The 24,527-nt window shown below is 37.5% G+C and overlaps 1 protein-coding gene across 2 annotated transcripts in view; it reads right to left on the reverse strand.

Annotated features, from left to right (window-relative positions):
* Positions 1-1,983: 1,983 nt before the first annotated feature.
* STX7 (syntaxin 7) overlaps positions 1,984-24,527 on the reverse strand; it is a 39,489-nt gene continuing 16,945 nt past the window's right edge. Inside the window, exons 3-10 of one of the 2 annotated variants that reach the window (XM_005859011.2) lie at positions 16,261-16,330; positions 13,961-14,054; positions 13,129-13,266; positions 12,299-12,351; positions 11,667-11,763; positions 10,411-10,483; positions 8,570-8,652; positions 1,984-4,626 (exon numbers count right to left, since the gene is read on the reverse strand). In XM_005859011.2, the coding sequence (XP_005859073.1) occupies positions 4,537-4,626; positions 8,570-8,652; positions 10,411-10,483; positions 11,667-11,763; positions 12,299-12,351; positions 13,129-13,266; positions 13,961-14,054; positions 16,261-16,330 (698 nt within the window). In that variant the 3' untranslated portion in view covers positions 1,984-4,536. Of the gene's footprint in view, positions 4,627-5,992; positions 6,120-8,569; positions 8,653-10,410; positions 10,484-11,666; positions 11,764-12,298; positions 12,352-13,128; positions 13,267-13,960; positions 14,055-16,260; positions 16,331-24,527 lie in introns of those variants that run through there. The other variant, XM_005859012.2, reaches the window with a different exon arrangement.

The following is a 24,527-nucleotide window of genomic DNA, read 5'->3' on the forward strand; positions in this document are numbered from 1 at the left end:
ATGAGTCATTTAAGCGGGTGTTCTTTATTCCCTTTTGATTAAGAAAAAAAAGATTTGCTAAGGGATAGGGTAGGGTTAAATTAGACACATTTTAAAGAGCATTTTGCCAGGAGCATTCGTCATGCATTGGCTTTGAGTGCATCCAAAAGAAATATAGGTTCCAAATCCCCCTTGTTCTTTCCCTTCTTCCCAATGCTCTGTGCTTTATCGGGAGCAATAATTCTGCAAAAGTCCTATAAATGTCAGTCCTATTAGGATGCCCTACCTCTGAATCCAGATGCTGCCACCAAAAGAAGGAAGTCTCCTTTTTTGGAGGCATTACATACAGATTGCCTTTCAAATTAGCCACTCTTGAGAAAATTATCAATTTTTTGGTAGTCTGTTAATGGAGCAAAGAAAATGAAATTCAGTTACTTGGTAAGGAGGGAAGAGGATACACAGGAAGCCAGTCCCTAAGAGTGAATGGTCCAGTCTCAGGTGCCAGGCAGTCTGAGTGATGATCTTTCTGTGCCTCCTTCCTCTCCCACCCACCATTTTCTTTCTTGCTTACACACCACGTGTTTTTCACATGCTGAACACCAAAAGCTCCTGAGGGCAGAGAACATATTCTTTTGGTTCACTCTTATACTCTGTGCCAGGAATGTAGCAGTCTGGCACAAAATAAGTGCCCAATTAAGCCAGCAAATGTTTATTGAGCAACTATGGAAAGAGAAAACAGTTAGGTGGTTGGGCCTCCATGTTGGTATATATAGACTTTGTTCTGGTTGGAAAAATTGACATACCATTTAGAAGCAGTGATTCTAAATTTTTCCCATCAAAGAACCCCTAATGAAAGAAGAAAATTCTGGGAGGCCTTCTGCTTCACGTAGTTTATGGTCTTTCTGCATTTCAGTGTTTCATTACCTCAACCTCACTGCGTCCTTCTGAAGTGCGTGTCCTCTGTACTGCAGGGAAGCCAGGAACTACTCTTCCCAGGCTCCCCTTCACCTCTGGTTCTAAGTCAGATGGACCAATGAGAGGTATCCCCAGAGAAAGGGGGAGGCTGAAGTGAAGGGCAGGCTTCCCAATCTCTTGCAGGCCACCTGCTCTGGTGCTCTGACAGCCAAGCAGACTGGTGGCAGCCCCCCCTTGAGTCCCACTGGTGTTACTGCTACAAGCTGAGGAGGCATGAACGTCCAATGTTTGGAGATTCAGTGACTCGGGGCCATCCTTGCTGCTGCTACACTCACCTTCCTGACCTGCCCTTCTGATGCAGGTAGAAGCTCAGAAGTCCGTATACTGAAACGCTTTTCTTTTACATCAAGTGGCTATTTCCCTGACTGAATCCTGATTGGAGATGTTAAAGTAGTTTAAATCATCATGAAGAGAGAACTGAGTTTTCCAGTCTTATTAACTTAGTGAATGAGCTTCACTGTGACCATGGACTTTGGGGAACCCTGCTGATCCTGTGTGTTTGCATCCAGGCGGTCTCTTTACTACTACTTGTGCTACAGTGTTTTGGGACACAAAGTCCTAAATATATGGGGGAAATGGTCTTCTCTTCATTGACTTATGAACTGTAACTGGGCAATGTGAAGTAGAGATGTCATGCATTTTGTCAAAGAAGGGGCACCACATACATGTTTCAGTTCCTACTGGTGTAAATTTTACTAAGTGTATTTCCTTGCCCAGATGTCAGGCTACTCAGATCCTATGGTAAGCTTAGCGTCTGAGAAGTCTGAGATCCACAGGTCAGTTTTTTGTTTTTATTCATTGAATCATGAAAATATACAACTTTAAATTTTGTTTAAGATGCTATTACTTACCACTAATGAGGAATTTTTATCACATTTAAATGAACTAAAAATTGTTACTTAACTCGTAACTTACCCAAACAACTCTCTTCATTCCACTCTGAAATTTTATTTTTATTGCAGCAACCTGATGTGTAAAAAAGTCAATTTTGCCTTCCCAAAAAAAAAAAAAAAAAAAAGGCTGAATAAATTACTCTTGTGAATTGCTCTTTATTATTAAATGGTGGACAATGACTTTTTTTTTTACACAGGTTTTATCTTTTATTAGAACATTCTTTTTTCTACTTAAAGAAACAAAAATTATACCAACTATAAAAGCTATTCTGCACTTTTCTTGCTAAACTACAGACTAATTTTGTGGAACAAGAAGTCTTCAAAAGTCATTTCTTTCTTCATTATAAATTTGTCTTAAAAGACTGGTGTTCAAAACACTTTATTGTGTAGAAAATTTTGCCATTTTTAACAAAAGCAGTGAAGACCCCATAGGACTCAGTGGCAACCTTTCCACGGAGCAGTGTTCTCAGTCAACGATGCAGATGCTGCCATGGGAACCGGGCATGCTCAGTGGCCTGACTCCAGATGCTGTGCCCAAGGTTTGCTGTCCTAGATTGAGTTCCATCTGTATCCATATCTACATATTTTTGGAGTGATCCCATGCCCACTAAAAAAACAACCTGCATTATGTTGAAATGACACCAATTATTCTTTTACCATCGATCACTGTGCAAAACCAAAACATTTTCATAATATTTAATAACCAATACAATGGCCAAATAATTCATGCCACACTGTCATTCAGCTTAAGAACAGAAGCTGGTTAACCTCAGTGTGCGTCATCCAGCATGTCTTTGGAGGACACTGAAGTGAACAATATGTGTCATTTGATAAGGAAACTTACTCAGTTTGAGACTCAGTTTGCCTCAAACAATTCTGATATGTTGACAGTCATTAAAACAACTCTAATTTTATTCTCTATAGTGTAAGCTTTGCCACCTTTCAAAGAGATTTTAAAACCTAAAGGAACACTTCAAGAATTTTAAAATTTTGGTGACTGCAATGGTTTTTTGTTTTTTTTCTAATCAAGACTATTCTTTCTGTTCCAAATATTTTGTGCAAATGTCCCCCTTCAAAATTAATGATTCTTAAAAGAATGCAAGTCACTGAAGTTCCTGGTTTTAGTCACTGATTTGTGTCCCAGTTAAAATCACTTATAAATTATTACACTTTAAATAATGGTGCTCACATCATGCCAAAAAATTAAGTGCTTTTGCTGTTCTTGGGAACTTACCATAAAAATAAATAAAGGTAAATGCATTTGTCTTTATGATAATAACATTTATCAAGTACAACTGTGGCAAAAGAACACAAAAAAAAACACACACAAAAACCACACAACTGAAGTGATCTGTGAAAGCCATTGGGACTTCCATAGCCATAAGATACTGGTGTGTGACATGAAACAGCAGGCTTTTCTGCATTTACAAAGAGCCTAGTGGGCTCGCACTGACTTCAGAACAGATAGAAAGTATGAGTTCTCCCTGCATCACCCATCACCCACACACCTATTTAGTTGTTTGTTTATTGTTCCCATTTGAAGCTCATAGCAGCCATATAAAACACTGCCCTTGCTATATAAGAACAATATGAAATACAAACTATAAAATAAGATAATCCTCTTTACAGTATTCAGATTAGTGCATTAAAACAACGTTGACTCAAAAAAGGCAAGTGAGTTAATTGGCATTTTTTTCCAGTGAAGATGGTACAAAATGGTACTCAAGATAAACACTATATTTTAAGTGCTGGGTGCCGAAAAACATTAATTGTGGAACAGTTACCTCCCCAATAATTTTGACCTCAGGATACAAATGTGACCATTGTTCTACAGGATGTAAGGCAAGATCATTAATTTCCATTATAATAGCTGTGGAAATGCACAGCAGAGTAACAGGTTGGGATCTTTAGAATTCCAGCACAATAGGTATTGATTTGTCATACTCTCCTTCCAAATCACATCACACATTTAAAGTGACTACACATTCTTCAGTAAATGTCAGATTTAAACAGAGCCTATGTAAAAACAATCTACCCTTACTATTTCACCAGGCAATCTACAGCAAATGCTTAATATATACACATCAGGTATTTGAAACATAGTAGGAAATTTTTCACTGACTTCATTCAGAGTAATCAAGGGTCTTGAGAGAAGACAACAGTAAAAGTTGAATAGATAATCTGTGCTGGTATAAACCAGAAAAAAAAAAAGCCAACAGAAACAGGTCAATTTGTTTTAAGTTATTGAGACTATTTCCTCTGCTGGCCCTAATTCAAATTAAATTTGTGATTTTTAATTGAAGTAACACAAGTCTGGGTGCATGTTACATTGTGACAAGAGAGACAGATGCCCACAGAACACACACACACACACACACCTTTAAATTTATTAATTCCAAAAATGAAGTCAACAGGATAAATAAATTATACATGAAAGACACATACAATGTGGGCAAAAACTAAGTTATTAGACCAAAAATCATGGAAGTTATGCCAGCACTGATATTTAGAAAAACTTTCAGTATTAGGAAATATCATATTTGATCCAAAGGAAAATTCCCCCCAAATAAAAAGTTTGGGAGCCATCCTTTATGCAACACCTTTAAAATAATAGTAAAAAAAACATGATTGCAGGAGCTTTCCTACATAATTTAGATAACACAGTGCAATACTGTGCTCCTTCATAATTTTAGCCTTTCACTCCCCATATGACACCAATAATTACAATTCCGATGACAAGGAGAGAAATGATGATGCAGATGGTTTTTCTGGATTTGCGCTGCAGATGCAAAAACAAAAACACGTTTACAAATGTAGAGAAGCATCACCATAGCAACTGAAAATCATTTGGTTCATTTCTAGAATAAAATCAATAGCAATTTATTGCCCCCAAAATTCTTGGCTGTATTTTTTTTGCTTCTTAAAAATCTCTTCAATTCAATGGAACTATTTTTTCAAAAATATTTTTCTCAAGTGACTGGGACAAATCAAGGGATATTTTTTCTGGGGTAGAAGACACAAGAAAACAAAAACTACTGATTTAAAGCATTAGATTGAGGTTATCTATCTATGAAAACAAAGAACAGCTTAAAAGCTTATAAATTTTAAACTTTCGGCAAAAAGTTGTTCTTAAAAAAAATTGTACTTCAAATTGCCAGTTATAAAAATAGTCACAGGGATGTAAAGTATAGCACAAGAAATCTATACTAATAAAAGGGCAATATGCTAATTAGATTGGGTCGACTGGACATCTTCCACATGTCTGACTTCCTCTGGACAAAGCCACGGTGGCGGGGGCCAAAGCAGAGGCAGTTAGGGGCGATCAGGCCAGCGGGGGAGCAAGCAGTTAGGGGACGATCAGGCTGGCAGGAGAAGACAATCAGGCTGGCAGGAGAAGGCAGGTGGGGGTGATCAGGCTGGCAGGAGAAGGCAGGTGGGGGCAATCATGGTCTCTGATTGCGAGAGAGATGTCCCACAGGGATCGGGCCTAAACTGGCAATCAGACATCTCCCAAGGGGTCCCCAGTTGGAGAGGGTGCAGGCTGGGCTGAGGGAACCCCTCCTCCATGCACAAATTTCATGCACCCAGCTTCTAATCTATACTAATAAAAGGGTAATATGCTAATTAGACCAGACACCTTCGGGACATCCATCTGGACGTCCTTCTGGACAAAGCCATGGTGGCGGGGGCAGAGGCAGAGGCCGTTAGAGGCAATCAGGTTGGCTGGGGAGGGCAGTCGGACATCCCCTGAGGGGTCCCGGATTGGAGAGGGTGCAGGCCGGGCTTAGGGGGACCACCACCCCCCCTCCAATGCACTCGGGCCTCTAGTAACAAAATAAACTGATGAACAAAATAGATGCAGAGATACGGAAGCATGGAACACCATAAGGTATATAAATATCTAATCACTATGTTGTACATTTGAAACTAATATAATATTGTATATCAACTGTAATTGAAAAATACATTTTTTTAAAAAGTTGTTCTTCAAAATGAATTCTCTGAAAATGTCAGCAAGAATAAGTGTTGAGCAATTTTTCCCAAAGTTATTTTATTAGTTTCCAAAATCACTCTCATTCTTTCATATTCATGAAAACTGCATTCAAACTCTCAACATACAAATAAAAAACAAAGAGGCAAAAAAATTAAGATACAGTTATTTAAAATATAAAGATTAAAGATTTATTCCATTCTTCATTCCTGGCCCAGTTGTAGATTTCTATATTTCTTAATGGCTTGTGTATCTCACAGCAACATGCAGGAATCCTTTTTCTTGCAGAGTAGAAAAATTTGTAAATATACTTTGTGTCAACCAGAAGTACCATTAAATTTATAAAAAGTATGTTTCTGACTCTGAAGTTACCCTGAAAATGGTGAATACTTTCAGTATTCCACATATTCATCTAATTTTTCAACTGAATACCCCTTATATATAAAACATAATTCCTCTAAAGTTTCAATATCTTGCTTACATATTTCCCCCAGACTCCACTTGCTTACCCCAGACACGTGTAATGCACCTTTATGAACAGTCACAGGTATTCATTCCACTACAGTACAGCTGTTACCTGGGGAACCCTCCCTAGGGTCAGGTAGTGAGGTCCTTGGGGTGCTGCAGTGGTAAGAGCATTTATCACCTTCTTCTATGCTCATGGTCCACCCAACCTATTTAGAAGCACCCTATTTTGCAAAGGCAGGAGTTTACTATCAAGGCTTCCAAGTAGGACTATTGGAAAGCGGCTCTTTTCCTGGGACCTGTGTTGTGTGGCTCTTTTCTCATCCCTGTGGGGCCTCCCAAGTTAAGCATAAGGACAGCTCCAGTTTTGGAGGTGCAGCCTGGAAAGATGTGTTTCTTTTCCCCAGGGAGGCTGCAGGCTTTTCCTTGCATAAGAGGAAAAGTAAAACTTGTATATATCTACATTCCCCCAAAGTCCAAAAGCCAAATGAAATAATATGTAAGCCCAATCACTGAAGAATCCTGCTACACACTATGTTTGAGCAGTTATAACTGTTGGCATTTACAGATTACCATGTGTGTCTAACTATTTATGAGTAATATAGTCTATGACACAATGACGTTAATTCTTCAGCTGTGCATATCTGAATCACATGCAAATAGACGGGTAAATATGCATTACTCCATCAGTGAATGTAATTGGCTGTAACTCAGCGTCTCTATACAGCCTCATTGTTCTCTACATATCACTGAATATGCAGTGATCTGTCCAGTGAAAAAATGGCATTGACATTAAAGGGAACTTTTATAGTTAGTGAGAAGAGTAAAAAGCAACTGGAAACATCTAAGATGGTACAAATCTTAGATATTTTATAAGAAGGTAACAAGGTCTGAGAAAATAATTATGGACAACAACAAAAATGAAGTTTTGAAAGGGAAGTCAAATCTTAAGTGGGACTTAGTAGTTTCCAAGAAACCTGGCTTTTTTTCCTTTAGAATATCAAAGGTCTACATATTCAACAATATATTGATAGTTCATGGTCCTGATATGCATATAGTACTTGAAACATACTTTATATTTGATACATACATATGGACTCTTTATATTAACCTGATTTACTTAAGAAATCAATTTACTCCTAGTGAAGGGCCTGCTGAATGCTGACAGAATACCCAATAGTCAAGGACACTGAATACAGTGAAACCTCGGTTCTCGAACTTAACCCATTCTGGAAGGCTGTTTGAGAAGCAATTGGTTAAAAAATGGAATCATTTTTTTCCCCATTAGAAATAATGTAAATTGATCCCCAAATGATTATTTTAATCTTTCTTATATACAGTATATGTCTAATGTACTGTTTAATCTATAAACACTTCTTTTCTTAAACTTATTGAACCCCCACCTCCTCGCCTTAAAGGAGTCACTTTCAGCACTCAGTCCAGGGGTGTCTTCCAGGTCAGCATGCAGCATCTTTGCTTGTTCATATATAACTGCCTCCGAAATGCTATCACCAGCTAACTGCTTTTCCTTTATCCAAATCAACAACAGTTTTTCTACCTCTTCCATTGCCTGTGATTAGTGTTTCTTTACACCCTTAGCAACATTAGCATTCGTGAAGGCCTCTTTACTAGTATGTTTTAAAACTGATTTCACCAGCAACAAAAGCATTCTCTCCTTTGGTTGTGGCATGATAGATGCTTTTGGTCTTGCTGAGGTATCAGTGTGAAAGGGTTGTCAGGTTGAAAACGGAAGTTTGGTAACTTCAACAATTGAGACATTTTTTCTGTGAACAACTTGGTTGGGAACCGAATTGTTCGCGATGGGAGATGTTAGTGAGGATGTCTGATTTCCACAGGACCTGAAGAGATCTCTGTAGGACAGAAATCCTTGCCCCTTAGTCCACAGTGTCATTGACAAGAAGGGAAGAGAAGGTGGAAGGGAACAGTGAGAAACAGGCTGTCCAAGAGGTTCTGGGTTGGAATGTCACGGTGACATCAGAGCCTGTCAGAAAAGCCTGGCGTTCCCTCCCTATTGTTCCCCTCAGGACGCTAAACATCCAAGTTCCTATCCCTGCAGCCATGATTCTGGTTCGACCCTGAAACATTCAGGCTAACTGCAGTTTACACTGACTGGCATATTTCTGATCTGTCTTCCATGGGATTTTTAACTTAAACAACTCTAGCCACTTTACACCTGATCACTCACACTCACGCTCACATAGTTAAAAGTCCGAGTTATAAGACAATTTACTCGAGTTAATATTACCTGATAATCTGATGCCCTCGACAGCTGCTGGTTTGCTTGCTGAACATGTACCTCTGCATTCTCGACGTTGGCTTCTATGCTATCTGTAAAACAACACACAACTGTGAACACATGTTGATGCTACAGTGAGAGCTGCCCAAATCACTAGATTTCACTCAAGGTAAGATCAAACACGTTCCTTATCCAAAGGTTAATATTACTATCTGATCCAAGGCAATATAATTGCTCATCTGGATCCCTGAAATAGCCCTTTAAGTGGTCTCTTTGCTTTTGGTGTTGCCCCTTTACAGTCTGTTCTCAACCTAGAAGCCAGAGTGAGCCTTAAAACCCATGTCATATTATAACACTCCTCTGCTCAAATCTTCTCTGGCTTCCCACCTGTTAATAATAGAAGTCCTTACAGCGGCTCAGGATCCTACATGATGGCATCCCTGTGACGTCTGACATCATCTCCACGCTCCTCCTGCTCACATCACTCACCCAAGAAGTCAGACGTGCTTCTGCCCGAAGGCCTTTGCACCTGCTGCTCCCTTTGCCTGGAACACTTTCTCTCACTTGCTCCCTTACCTAAGAAGTCTTCACCGAAATGTCACCTGTGAGTAAGGCATTACCTGACTATGTAAAGCAGCAACATTCTCTGCCTCCAGCACTCCTGTCCCCTACCCTGGCCTTATTTCCCCACAGCACTTTTCACCATTGACTTCCCTTTCCTTTTTTATTGTCTCTCTTCTTCAATTAGATTATAAGATTTATGAAGACAGGGTCCTTTATCTATTATTTAATTTCAGCTGAATCCCCAATGCCTGCATTTGTGCCTGGATATAGTAGGCACTCAATAAATATTTGTGGGGTGCATAAGTGGTTTTCGAAATTTTACCCTGTGATTTACTAGGGTGAGAGAAGAGACTAAGAATGGACGAATAATAGTTCTATTGAACTACATAGGCTCAAGTATTTCAATGGAATCAAATTCAGAAAGCATATTAAATGTATCTTTATATATATATTCATATTTCAAAATGATCAGGATCCTGATCAGTGCTGACAATGACACCTTAAATGAATCACTATTACATTTAAAACTTAAAGGGAGCCTTAGTCACTGGTTTATTTTTAAGAAATTTTAAAAAAGAATTCTAAGTAATACTACTAAATATATCTACCAAAACCTCTCAGGATGAATGATCAGGCAAATAGCTACCTATTCCCTCTAATCTAAAAGGCAAGATAGCATGCACAATTATAAATAGCACAAATTTTCCCAGAAGTCCTTACTGTGATGAGAATTAGATTGGGATAAGACCAGAGATCCTGGAAATGAGCTAGAATGACATCTTATGGTGCCTTCCATGATCTCAGCAGGAGGCCCGATTAAATTGGAGGATTCTAAAATAAATGAGTCTGGTCATTTCAACCACTAGGAGCCAAAAATGAGATCTGTTTGGATTTTTTTTAAAACATATTTTTATTGATTACAGAGAGGAAAGGAGAGGCAGAGAGAGATAGAACCATCAATGATGACAGAATCATTGATCGGCTGCCTCCTGCATGCCCCCTACTGGGGATAAGGCCATAACCTGGGCATGTGCCCTTGCCCGGATCGAACCCAGGACCCTTCAGTCCGCAGGCCAACGCTCTATCCACTGAGCAAAACCAGCTAGGGCGAGATCTGTTTTAGATAATGCCAAGGGTGATGCTTTGTCTGCTGTATACTATGCTTTTGATTTCAGAGGAAACAAAGAAGAGAGGGAACAGTTACTCTTGTTTGAGAAGTAACCACAGGTAAACTTCAGGTAGTTTGCTCACACCTCATAAAATAAAATCTAATCAGCAGGGCTTACCTATCACATCTCCTTGCTCATGAATCATCATTCCCAAATCTTTAAATATTTCATTAATATCCATAATATCAGCCTAAGAGAAAAAGGCACATATTATTAAAATCAGAAATTCAGTCCCTAATACACAGAAGGGGAAAATTCAAAACAAAACAAAAACCAAACCGCCATACATAAGAGACTTAATGCATAAATTTCGGAAACAACAGAAAATTATTCTACTATAAGCAATCCCAGGTAAACAGAGCTTGAATAACAGTAACCAATCCCTACAATAAGTTTGTAACATTAAAAATATTAAGCACAGCAGGATGAAAATGAAGGATCTGTATTAGGAAAGGGCTGTGATTACCAAGTTTATGTTATATAATCTGATGCTTTGTTATCACAAGCATTAGTCTTGCTATTTCCTCACAAGGGCATAAAATATTCTTATGATATATTTCTAGTAAAAATCTATACATCAATTTGACAACTTAAAAGAATAAAACATTAGGTGTATGCAAATTTATGAATTGTGATGGGTTGAAAAGTTATAAATTTACTTTTCTTCAATATATAATAACTATTATTTTACCTGATTAAAGAGTAAAGTTTTGAAACTTTATTCAGGAGGGATGGGGCAATTTTCATATTCATCCCTGTCTTATATATACCATCTATAATATGGCGATGGTAATGTCACAGTTAACACTTCACAGAGATTTACGAGAACTAATGAGACAGTGAACATGCAGAGCTTGTCACCATAGTACTTGGCACATGGAAGCCCTCAATAAACTGCAGCTACTGTTAGCTATTACGAGCTCACCCTCTAGGGAACATGCAAGTGCCATAAGAACTAAGGCTTTAGATCTTTTGAATGTCATAAACATACTAAAGAGAAATAAAATACTTTTAAAGCCCTTGTAAAAGTCATTACACATGCAGATGAAATCATGTGCCATAGAAGGCATCAGACTCGCTGAACAGACATTTACCTCCACACCGATATTTTCTCAATGCTAAAGTGACCTGAGATGACTTAAAAGAATTAAAAAAAAATGTTAAAGTGGAAGAGAGTATGTCCTCTCACCCAGGCACAAATTCTAAAGAGATGTTTTTTAAAGTCATTATTCTAATTTATATCAGAAATGCCACCAAATAGATATATTTATTTAGTTTCCTTTCTCGACCCCTCCCCCAGCATTAGCTACGCATCTTGAGGACAAAGTCACTAAGAACTGAACAGCAGTCCGACTCTACAATGTAAAGCTTACTTCAAGTTGCCTAATAGAAGACTCTCTCTCATGGATAAGGCGGAGGTCATCCTCTGTAATTTCGTCATCTTGCACTTGCACTTGAGATTGAGTTTGGCTAATAAAAAGAAAAGAATATGGGAAAAAGACTGTATTAAACCAATGGGACTTCTTTCCTACTAAAAAATACTAAATGGAATATTTTTTAAAGTCAGAGAATTGCTCAAATTCTAAGAATATAACAGAAATATTCATCAAATTTTACTCTTATTCCATATGATGGATACTATTTTTTTTAGAGTTATGATTTAATTATTGGAAGCTGTATTTGGCAGCTGGATATTTCTTTTTTGGTTGACTTAAACCTCACACAAGAGAATATATCAAATGATAATTAAGCAATAATATTTATTTGGACAAATAATTAGAAAGTGTTATTCCTGTATTGGAATATTTTTATATATTTATAGATTATACAATAAAAACTGATTCAACCTTTTTTTCAAATTTATTATTTGTTTTCAATTTATAAGTAATTTAGGGTAGTCATAATATAATATACTGAAAGCTTTAATTCTGTTCTAGGGACCATAATACATAAGATGTATTTGAATAAGTATCTTTTGATCTGTATAATGTTTTATACCTCTTACCTTTCCCACGATACAAGATTCTTATCTTTTGAGCTCTCCTCAGGAAAACCACCCTGAATAATTGAGCAATAGAGTGGATTGAGAAGGGGCAAAGAAAAAACATGCAACATTCACATTTTCCCTTACAATAACCTAGACTGTTTTACATGTGCATGTGAATACATGTGTAAAGAAAAAAAATTGTTCTAATATTTTAGGCCAACTACTTCAAGTAATAATAAAACTATACCCTAAAATGACAAGGATGGCACTCATTAAATATTTCTAAGAACATTTAATAAACATTATTTAATTAAAATGTAACATAATCTTGGAAACTCTACATTAAGAAATAAGAAAACAACTTGTGATAAGTGTTTAAGGGAACTTTAAATTAGACTAAGTCAAAATTCTACTCTAAATGATCTGTTCATTTATTTTCTCCAGGTGAATATTCTTCAGTATTTGTACAATATATTCACTCTGTCCATTTCCACCTTCATACAACCCCGGAGCAGAGTGCTCTCTACACGAGCACGAGCCCTCAGTAACAGCTTCAGGGTCAGTAAGTGTGGGAATATTATTTAGGATTTGACCCCTAATCTTTTCTGACAAAATATTTCTATATTTTTAATATAATCTATAATAGTTTGTTCCATGACATGGACAAAATAACCGCAGTAATACATAACTACATAACTATCATCCTTCTTAAAAACTGAGCAGAAACACTTCAACATTACTCAAATACTGATTTCTAAGCTTTATGACTTAAAAAATACGTCAATGTGGACTTCTGAGGGATCCCTAGACTATTATGCTCATTTTTACAATGCCTTTTAGATACTTACAGATACCCTGGAACTGGCTCTCACTCGGGCCACAAAGTCTTTCTCTTTCTCAGCAGCTTGCCTCTGGACCTTCTGAAAGTTTGTCAGTGATGTTGTGAACTCAGCCACTAAGCGGTCCTTCTGTATTTTCCTTTGACGCTAGAGGAAAGGGGAATAAAAACCTACTAGAATCAAGCTGTGAAGTTCTACAGAATTTGTAAAAGCAGTTTCACCACTAGCTGGCTCTTTATTTAATTCTGAAATTCTCGCTCACTCTCCAATTACAGGGTCTTACTCATGGATTCTTAATAACATTCTGACAATATGTTCAAAAGTTGTATAAATTTACCTTGAGGCAAAAAGTCCATAATGCTGAAGTCCTTACCTCGAATTTTCATCCTGAAGTCTGGGTCATGATTTTGAGGTTATTTTAAAGTACTTCTCTTTTTTTTTTCTTTTAAGGAAAATAAAGCCTTGTACTTTTACCTAACTAACAACATCCACTAAGTAAGCAAGGAAATACATATGTGCCCTTAGGACACCTCACATCTTGAATGTGCGCATGTTATGTGAGGTCGGTCCTGGAAGGCCAGGAAACAATTACTCAGGAGGCATTTTCTGAGTACTTATTTAATTATGGGTCAGGGCAACTGCATGGAAATAATTTTTGCTTTATTGAACCACAGGATATTACCTGGGCAATTAAATATAGTTTTGTGTTCTGTGAACTAAGCTCAAATAGAATATCCCCCCCTCCTAATTTCCTTTCTAGCGTAACAGTTCAAAGATCCCATAAGACATTGGATTCCTTTCACATTCAATGCATCAACAATGTGTTTTAAAAGCTTGGTACCTGTTCACTGGGGGTGGTGGGCAGAGATCCAAACTCTTTAATGTACTTATCTGTTTCTTTAGCAAGTTGGTTAGTATACTGCTGCTTCTGTTGCCTAAAGAAAGAAACACAGATTATAGAGAAAGGATAAATATATTTCATTAAGCTATGACTCTGCCACTTGAATTAATCCTGATGGATAGTTTTATAAAAATCACTTTTTACAGACTACCTCAGAATTTCTGTATGAAAGTAAAATTGTCAGAGGCTATTCTTTGATAAATATTGAGTAAATATGACATGGAAAGTTCTTGCCCTAACCGGTTTTGCTCAGTGGATAGAGTGTCAGCCTGTGGACTGAAGGGTCCCAGGTTCGATTCCGGTCAAGGGCATATACCTTGGTTGTGGGCATGTCACCAGTGTAACCAAACTTTGAGAAATAACTATCAGTAGTATTTAGAAAAGAAGATGACTCAAGCCAACTAGAGACACTGGGGGTGTGGGAGCCTTTTATCTGTATTCCAGAGTTGGGAGGTCATCAATTAGTAAAGAGGATTTGTTGCCCTAAACTTTGCCCAGTTCTCAGGTCTTAAGGTACATCTGGCCTCTCATATTTCTCTACCTGGGAATTTATGTCCTACAAATACTTAAAAAGAGAAAAAGGGAAAAGGTAGTAAGTAATATTACAAATTTACTATTACTTAAGTTTGCTGCTGAAAAAAATAGCGTTTTTCCACAGTGAACAGGCCACAATAACAGCAGTAAATTATATCAGTATCCACAACCAACTTGCTAGCTAGCTTATAAAGTTAAAAGATTTCTAACTAAAGAACATGACACTAAAAAAAGCTAGTATTCATGTGATGCTTTATAAATTACAACATCGGTACCTCTCATACATATTATATGACATTTCTCATTTTAAACACGTATTAGTCACCACTTAGGATCCTTTAAAATAACAAGATACTACAGAAGAATATGTTTACATACAGATATCTGCACTTGACCAATAAGAATTATACCTATTTGTAAATATTTCCTGAGTACCCTATTTTTAATATGCCTTTTTAAATCTTTAGAAAAAGTCATATAATTAAAATTCTAAAAAGAACACTTTAATGATATCTACAGATTCAGAATCTCTGCTTTTAATGTTAGCAAAATATTGTAACTATTAAGAATTATGTGTTTCTATTTCATTTTACTTCATTCTAATAAATGATGGTTTATTATTTAGATTAGGGCATTTTTACCACTCTGACATTTATACACAACAGAGAAGTACAATATAAATTAGAGATAACTGTAAATTCTTCAAATTGTAATTCATAAGAAATGGGAATTATTATTACCTATCTTTTAATTTCTTCCTCCTTTTTTCCTTCAGAGCCAATGTTGTTTGGCATGTAACTTATTACATATATGTTACTTGAAATTTGCAGCTGTGTCTGTGCTAAGATTTAAAACTCACGTTCAGAATGATGTTGGGCAAATCATCAAACCCCAAGTGGACATGTCTTCCTTATAAGCAAAATGAAAATAGTTCTTTTGATTTATTTCACCCCAATTTTATAAGGTTCAGATGAGAAAATGTATAAGAAAACACTGTAAAATCTATAACACCACAAAATACAACTGCTGTTCTTCTAACAGCATATTAATTCACTGAAATATGTATTATATAAACAGGTTATATTTTTTAACAGAGACTAATGCTTCCTGAAATTCAAGTATGTTGGTATAAGCTTTTGGGGAATAGCTCATATTGGATATGTATTCGATCTAAATCAAATAAAAATCTGGTCACTGTAGCACTGTAGGGATGGATAGCCATAAGAAGTATATCACACACACAGAGAAGCTTAGAGTACTAGTTTTTAAAAGCCATAAAAAACAACCTATTTAAAAAGTATAAGAAAACCCATGTTCACTGACAATAGGGTGGTGAAGACTTGGGGCGGTGGGCGGGCTAGAAGAGGTCAATGGGGGGACAAAGGGGACATATGTAATACTTTCAACAATAAAGATTTTTAAAATAAATAAAACTGGAAAATGAAAAAAATATATATAAGAAAAGTAACTAATAAAGTCCTGCTTTGATATGGTAAGCCATAACTTTAAAAAAACAACAAACAAACATCTGCCTACTCTGAATAGGGAAAAACTTACACAAAAGCTTGGTACAAATAGGGGAGCAGAAATACCTTATTAATTTCCCATTGTTTTCTCCAGTAAGCATAACACTACACACTATGAAAGGAATATAACAGTTATTTTTCCCATTCTTCCTTTTTCTTTTTGTTTCATTAAATACTTACAGCTGTTGCCTCAATTCAGGAGTATCTTGAGGTGTTCCAAGTTGATTCAGTGTCCTCTGTATTTCCACAGCTATTATGATGGAAAATAAATGTATAATTGTTACAGATGGTAGGGCAACAATTAATATAAGCAATTGAGAAGTTAGAAAAAACAAAGATAAATATAGAAAACGGTTTAAAAAGTGAAGTAAATAGTTTATTTGAATCTAATTAGTGATAATGAATTAATTTTCAAGAGGAAATTGTGTGGGGGCATTAACATAGCAAATTGCACTTACAATCCAAAAGTATTATATTCTTGCCTCTCCCATCAGAACATTTGGCACAATGGCACATGGACTTTCACTTAAAAATTGTGAGGAAGATAATTGCAACAATTACACAATTCATTGGAATATAAAGTAAATGAATTATGGTTAATAAACGAGGGAGGAATAACAGAATTAGAAAAAAATCATTTTTCAATTACTCTGTAATAAGTGATTCAAGCAGATCATCAAAGGATGAGAAAACCACAGGACATTCACAAGACCTGAAATTACTACCACATAGACGGCATTAATTATAAAAGAGCTAAGTTATCATAGGTAAATGTGTTGCTTAAAATGAATAATCACATTTAGCACCACCAATGGTACAAACTGGCACAAAGAGCCTCCTGACAATGTGATAAGAAAGTCACAATAGGACCTATGCGTTTGTCTTGCCAAAATATTTAACCTGCATCTCATCATGAGAAAGGAATCAGACTGATCTACATTGTGGGATAATCTACAAAAAAATTGGCCTGGACTTTTAAAATGTCAATACCACAAAAGGAAAAAAATTAAAAGCAGGCGAGCTTTCTAAATTAAAGAACGGAAGAGCCCAAAATAATAAAGCATGCAAAAGGTAATGTGATTTTTCACTAGATTCTAAATCAGAAAAAAATTGCTATAAAAAATTGTGGGGACAATTGAAGAATTTGAATTTGGAGTGAGGGATAGTAAACAAATGTTGAAAATTTCAACAATTGGTGAATCCAGGTGAAGGTATATAAAAATCTCACTATACTATACTTTTATTTTTCTATAGGTTTAAAAAAGTTAAAAATCAGGGATTTAAAATTCATGCTAAGCTCACAAACCAGAAGTCTATGATCAATGCAATTTAAAAAAAAAAAAAAGGCTCTTCACAATAGGGGAGGTTACATACCAATGCAATTTTAAAAAAAAAAGGCTCTTCACAATAGGGGAGGTTACATAGTTTGACGTGTATACATGAAATGCCAAGTAGAAATAAGTTGAAAATCCATCTTAAGAACTAGAGAAAAACAATCCAACCCACCCGTTCTTTTCATTTAAAATAAGTGGTTTACTTATATAGCTTAAATGCTTTTAAATAGTCATTATTTATTTATGGGATAAAGTGAATGATTGTATTCCAAAACACAGAATAACTTTTGTTCACTGAGGATGACGTAATGACCAACACTTTCAAATCAGACTTGGAAAGTATAAATACTGAAGAGGAATCATACAGCATATAGCAATTGTTAACCACCCAGCTAGTTTCAAAGGAATCTCTTTTGCTTTTATTTTGGCAGATTTTTCTGTTGCAGAGTAGAGAATTCTTGTTTGCTGTTTTTAACTTATGGCTGCTTGCAATTAGTTACATATTTTCTTTTTACCTCAACAGATGTTCTTGGAATATCTTTTAGAGGTTTAAAGCTGTTTTTTATTTTTGTTTTTTTCACGTATATTGGTCAGACTAATTGAAGTGTAGACCTCTATAGGATAAAGGCAGGCATTTACCTCATCTCTAGAGGGTTCTTGTCTTTTTAAAAAGTCGTATTAAGCCATGGGCAGGTTGGAGTGCCATACACCAAAAGGTTGTGGGTAAGATTCCCCATAGGGCACATACCTACATTGTGGGTTTGATCCCCAGTAAGGTGAGAAAAAATTAAAGAAAAAGAAAGCATGTGATTTTCTAACCATTGTGCTGTACACCTGAAACTAATACAGAATACTGAATGTAAATGATAATTGAAAAAAATAATATTAAAAAAAGGAAAGCTATCGCCCACCAAAAAAAGAAGTTCAGTGGGAGCCTAAATACCCCAAGTGGTTATTCCCCTAGTTTATTTTTTTCAGAGAGACCCAGCAGCCCGTTTTAATGCTTTCTGCCTACAGGTTTTAGGGAAAGGAAGAGAAAATTGAAAGCCCCTGGTGGCTCCGCACTCTAGCAAAACGGTGAACCAAGAACAACTCCGGTCCCTATGTCCTTGCTCAGAAATGCCACCAAAACCCTGACAAGCTGAGAGTGGTGATACCCCTCCCATTCCCATTTATTGGTCTGCCTGGAGGATGCAGAAGGTAAGTCATGATGGCTAGCAGAACCCTAGTCAGGTAGTGACTCCAATTGACAAGCTCTTCAAAATGGGACATTTACCACAGACCATCACAAATTCTGTTATCTTGCATAGACCTGCTGATACCACTTAATTTCACTTTGCTCTATCCTAAAAGAAACAGAAAACAGGAGGAGTATGCTTTCAGTTGGACAGAAGAGCAGTGAGCCTTAATAGTTTTATCTTGGTTTATATATGCTCACATCTCTGTAGTATAAGCGGTTTTCAAGGATATTGATCATCTCCTCCTTTAGGACACCACACTAGGCAACACAATGCTTATATCTGCTTTTAGGATCTGAAAAGCAAGAAGTAACATGTACTTAGGGGCCAGGGAAGGTTGTAAGTATGCCAACAGGTAGAAGCTAAATTCCATGAAAATATAGGGCCCTCAGTAAAGAATGAATCTTGGCCCCTTAATCTGTATGGATTGTTGACATACTCCTGCAAAGCAAATGACAAATTGCTTTTCTTTAGTCTCAATACAAATAGGGAACAGCGCTTGATGAGAATTATGCTGCTCTAACCCATTTTACTGAATGCCCCAAAAGGTGGCCAGCTCTGGCTTCAACTCCCCCAAAGTAACTGCAATCCAGCTAGTTCAAGTGCTAGTACAAGTAGCTCCACAACATGGCTTTAATGACCCCATTGATCCAATGGTAACTGAAATGCCTGTTTATTACCAGGATGCTGTATAAAACCAGTCCTAAGACCCAATAGGAAAAAAAATACCCATAGGAGTCCCTTAGAATCTTGAGGCTAAATCATACTCTCTTTGGCAAACCCATTGATCCTTTTGAGGAAGAGTTCTGATCTTGCTACTGAGCCCTGGATTAAAAGCAAACAATGGTATAGTAGGTAACCAAGCAACCTGAGCTGCCCACTGTGCATTAGGTGTTACGTAGTCTCATTGGTATATCTCTTACTTCATTTTGTTCTACGTATGCCAGTCAGCTTGTCCCTCACCCCACTTCCTATAGCATTTGTTCAATGGGAAAATAACTAGGAATAGAGGAATAAAAGCCACATATAGGCTCATCAACGTGGACTTCCCCTTTCTCACACTAACATGATTACCAGCAATGCTACATACCACTTTGTAGCAACAGCAAGCAAATGTAAATACGTGATATGACATCATTCTTAGAGGTATCAGGCAGCCACCCAGTGGCAAGATGATTATACCCCTTCCACCTTAGTGGAGGCAGAATTTTATATTAACTGAAACAGTAGCACTGTAGATCACCCCAAGATTCTACCAGCTTCCCAGTCCATGTATCAGTCACAATCATGGTATTCCACACACCAGTGCTTCTGAGCAAGACACTTAATTACAGAGGAAAAAAAAAATGAACAGATCTTCCAAGGACACAGGGATTCATTGCCCTGCCAGTATCCCTTTATCTAGAACTCCTTTATCTAGAACGTTTAATGTCCTAATGAAGGCTCAATGATGGTGTCGCCCGGGAGAGTGTATTTTCAAAAGCTGTCCCACAGGATCGTTATGCTCTCAAAGGATAACCACTCCAGGGTGCTGTTCCACCCACAGCCAGAAAGAAAACTTAGATTTGGGAACTAAGGGGTGAAAGTTGAAGACAAATATTTCACATGTATACCAAATTACCCCACGGCAAATTTTCTTCCATCTCTGGAGGTGACAGAGACAATATCCAAGTCAGAAATACAACTATGTCTTCACCTGAGTAGAAGAATGCATCTGTCCATTTGGTGACGGGATAGTATAATGTCATTGACTGAGGTTGTTGCTAATGGGAGGTAAGGGTATACCAACTCATACCAACGTGAGAGGAGAAGGAACTTCAATCTTAGAGAGCAGCTGGAGGGAACTAGTGAATACTGCCATCTTTAACCATAGCAGTTAGTATCACACAACATGTGAGCCGGAGCAACGGGGACCCTGGTTTGAAAGTCTGGATCACTCTAAACAGTCAAAGTGTTGAATGAAGGCAGAGAAACATGGAATGGCTACTCAGGGGAAAGTACTAATACAAACTGCACCTGTTTCCAGCTGTAGAGCAGCAACTACAGTCAAATAAAGAAGTTTCTAGGTGGATGACAAACTGGATAGTGATGTGGAAAAATGGATAATCACTCCTAATTTCTCCATAGCAAGTCTAATGGGTTTCACTTTATTATCTAGCCTGGGTATTGTGAATTTATGGGATAGTCATATTCAATTTTAATTGCTGTATGTCCAACTTTAAAGATAACTCTTGAAACATGAAACTTAAGTAACATATTCTTTACATAACCATAAACAGTTTCTTGAAAAAAAATTTACATAATCCATGGAGGTAGGATCAGATCAAGATGCACCTCTGCACGGTACAATGAACAAATTATTTTTACATTGTTCACTTCTAAAGAGGTGACTTTAGAGAATATCTTACATTTTTCATAAAATCAAGAGAACACTATTTCCCATACATCCAAACATCCAGAAAAGGTGCATTGCTATTTCCTCAAAACAAAAACAGTCCCTCTCTGGGAATCTGCAGAGCTTCAGGACTGAAGACGCATTCTGTTCCAAGAGGGTCTGCTGCCATCTAGTGGAATACTTAAAAAATGCTTCATAGGAAAGTATTTTTTGTGTCATAAAACTGAGGCAGCAGTTGGTGTTGAAGGCTATGTAATGTGACCTGGCTATAGTGAGAGCTCAATAAATGAGAGCTAACAGTATAAACTGGTTTGTTTTTCTCCTGAAGTCAGAAATGAGTAAGAATGTTCTTATTAACATAACTAACTAATGTGAGCCATGCTTCAAGAGGGTACTATAACTTTACTCCCTGTTACAACAATTGTAGAGATAATGGTAGATATCAATTGACACAAGATAGTTATACCCCATATTTAGGAGGCAGGAGTCCGCTACCTTACAAGTATCTAGCAGTTACATACAAGTGACGTGATAGAAATTGAACTAGAAAAAAAAAGTAAATATTAAAAGAAACAAACTCTGTTTTACACTCAACTCTTTTCTCACCTATCAAACCCTCTACCTGTTTTAAACAGTGGTTTGCAGTATTATAAGAGACTAGTGGCCCGGTGCACGAATTTGTGTACATTGAAAGGAAATTAATTAGAAGAAATATTTTAATATCACTATTCACCCTTTCTCTATAATAGAAGTGTCAACCAAATTCACGATTGACAATGACAGATCAAAACACATGCGTGCGATTGGCGTGAGAGCTTCATGTGTATCACGCATGCGCAAGTCAACTTAGCCTTTTATAGATATAGAATAAACTTGCTTAATTAGACCTGCTTTCTGATAACCAAATTCATGATTGACCATGACAGATCAAAACACATGCGTGCGATTGGCGTCAGCGAGAGCTTTATGTGTATCACGCATGTGCAAGTCAACTTAGCCTTTTATAGATATAGAATAAACTTGCTTAATTAGACCTGCTTTCTGATGTAGCTAAACTTTTTCCAGCCCAGTGAAGCACCCCAACTTCTCTTTCAGGTAGTTGTCAGCAACACAGCAATAAATATCAACACGAAGCAAATTATTATTATAGATCACGCAGGGAGAACAAAGAGTAAAATATTTAACTGTAGCAGTGTTTGACTATATTCTGCGCAGTGACAAAACCTGAAGTCATTTTCAAGGTCCACCATTTCTTACTTTTTTTCAGTTGGGTCAAGTTTCTAAACTTTCTAAATCTCCATTTTCTGGCTAATGAAAAGAAAATAGGATTCCACTGACTCTCCTATCTACCTACTCCAGAACTTCTGTAAGGATCAAAGGAGATGAGGCAAGGGAAAACACTTCACAGACATTTGGTTACAATTTAAAATGTTTCTACCTGGCTATAAAGCAAGTCGTGTTCCTGGGCTGAAGAAACTCCAAGGAGGCTAGTTGCTAGGGAGAGGAAGCTGGGCATTGCTACGTGACGTCATTACCCAGATGGGCAGTTAGCATATTAGCCTTTTATGTATATAGATTCTATATATATATTAAAACGGGTCATGTTAACTACAATTAGAGAATCATTAGGTTAGGTTTGTTACAAGGTACAAGGTGCATACGAAAATGTATCACAAGTAAATACCTGTATCAGTAGCTAAAAAAAAAAGATCAATACAAAACGGTCCTAAGAAAAAAAATCAAGTCAACTTGGTCTATTTCATAGTCCAAGAAAAAGGTGCATTATAATTCTAAAAGGCAACCACAAGTGGAGAAAACCCCCTAGAGAATCTGAAAGAATTACAGGCTTTTTTCCAAATAGGCTCTCTATCTCATGCTCCATCTCGTGACCCGAACAGGGAGCTTATCTTCTTTGAGGGTAAAAGAACTGACGCAAATTGTGGAGAGAAGGGGCGGCGAGGAAGATGCAGATCTTCCAAAGGATGAATCTCGAGTGGCCACGGGCCTCCAGGGGCCAAGCCCCCCGGTCTGCTGTGCCGCCTGCCCAGCACACGAAGGCAGATGCTGCCCCCACGAAGCAATTTCACATTTAGAACACATTCAATTTCAAATTCCTCGTTGTGTCCTTCCCAGATACTTCAAAGGTAGAAGCCAGAGAGGTTATAACAAAGTAGAAATTTAGGGCATTTTAAACTTATTGTAGGTTAATAAAGAGTTAAATCTGAAGGCATGGTTCTTAAAAATAAAGTACAAAAACAAGTCATCTGACTGCATGGGAACAATAGTTGGATTTCTGAGATGGCCAGGACATGGCAAGTTCTATCTTAGCAGAGATATTCAGTCCTCATGTTTGATCTCATGCACCTGCTCAGTTCACCTGCTCTGAGAGGGTCTGGAATCAGAAGTAACAAAGACCCAGGCAGCAAGGGGCCCCTTGAGAAGGTGACCTGTGTGAGCAGTGAGCACGGGCCAGGATTTGGCGAAGCAGCTCCTAACCTGTGTCTGAAAGGAAACTCTTTGCCAGGATCCCCTCGTTGTCTCTCGAGTCATTGGTGCCTCCTTCCTACGTGTTTGTTTTTTTTTCTTGAGAAAAAAAACCAAGCCAACCTATATAAACTTAGGAGTCATGGAACAGGCCTTTGCCCTCAGCAAAACCAGGTTTTCAACAATGTGAGAGTCGTACCCACATATTCTGTTTCCTCCTCCAAGTTGTCTGGTATGTGCCACCTGAAGACCTCTGAGTTTTTAAAAGTTTTATTTTAAAAACCAGACGGCTTATGTTTGTAAGACAGTTTATCACGTTTTCTGAAAATAGCTGTTCTCAGTTTGCTTCAGTGGTTCTCAACCTTCCTAATGCCGTGACCCTGTAATACAGTTCCTCATGTTGTGGTGACCCCCAACCATAAAATTATTTTCGTTGCTATCACAAAAACAATATGTAATTATATATGTGTTTTCCGATGGTCTTAGGTGACCCCTGTGAAAGGGTCGTTCGACCCCCAAAGGGGTCGCGACCCACAGGTTGAGAACCGCTGGTTTATGTAGAGTCCGGGCTTATTGGTTGTTTTTGTTTATGGCAGAACATATAAAATCTATTTCGTAGTTTTAAAATGGAAAATAATCCTTAAAAAAAAAAAAGGATCTCAATAAAGGGGTGGGGTAAGGTGAAGCCTCATTCTAGTTCTCCAACCTTCCTGACCCCCCCTAACCCCCCCCCCTTGGCCCACCTCCCTGGTGAGCTTGGTCCAATAACTCCTTCAGCTCCAAAAGCAGCCAAAGGTAGGCCACGTCACGAAGTTCACCTCCAATTTACATGGCGGCAGCAGCGATTCCCAAACCGCTACCTCAGTCCTAATTTCTGATCAGGGCTATTTACCAAAATAGGGCTACTCAGATGTTGCTAAAACACTGAAAATGGGTTTCTGCTTCCAATAGGAACATGGTTGAAGTTTGTGTCTGAATCTTCCTTCCTGAAGCCAT

This window comes from Myotis brandtii, unplaced genomic scaffold (genome assembly GCF_000412655.1).
Source record: "Myotis brandtii unplaced genomic scaffold, ASM41265v1 scaffold123, whole genome shotgun sequence".
Lineage (NCBI taxonomy): Eukaryota > Metazoa > Chordata > Mammalia > Chiroptera > Vespertilionidae > Myotis > Myotis brandtii.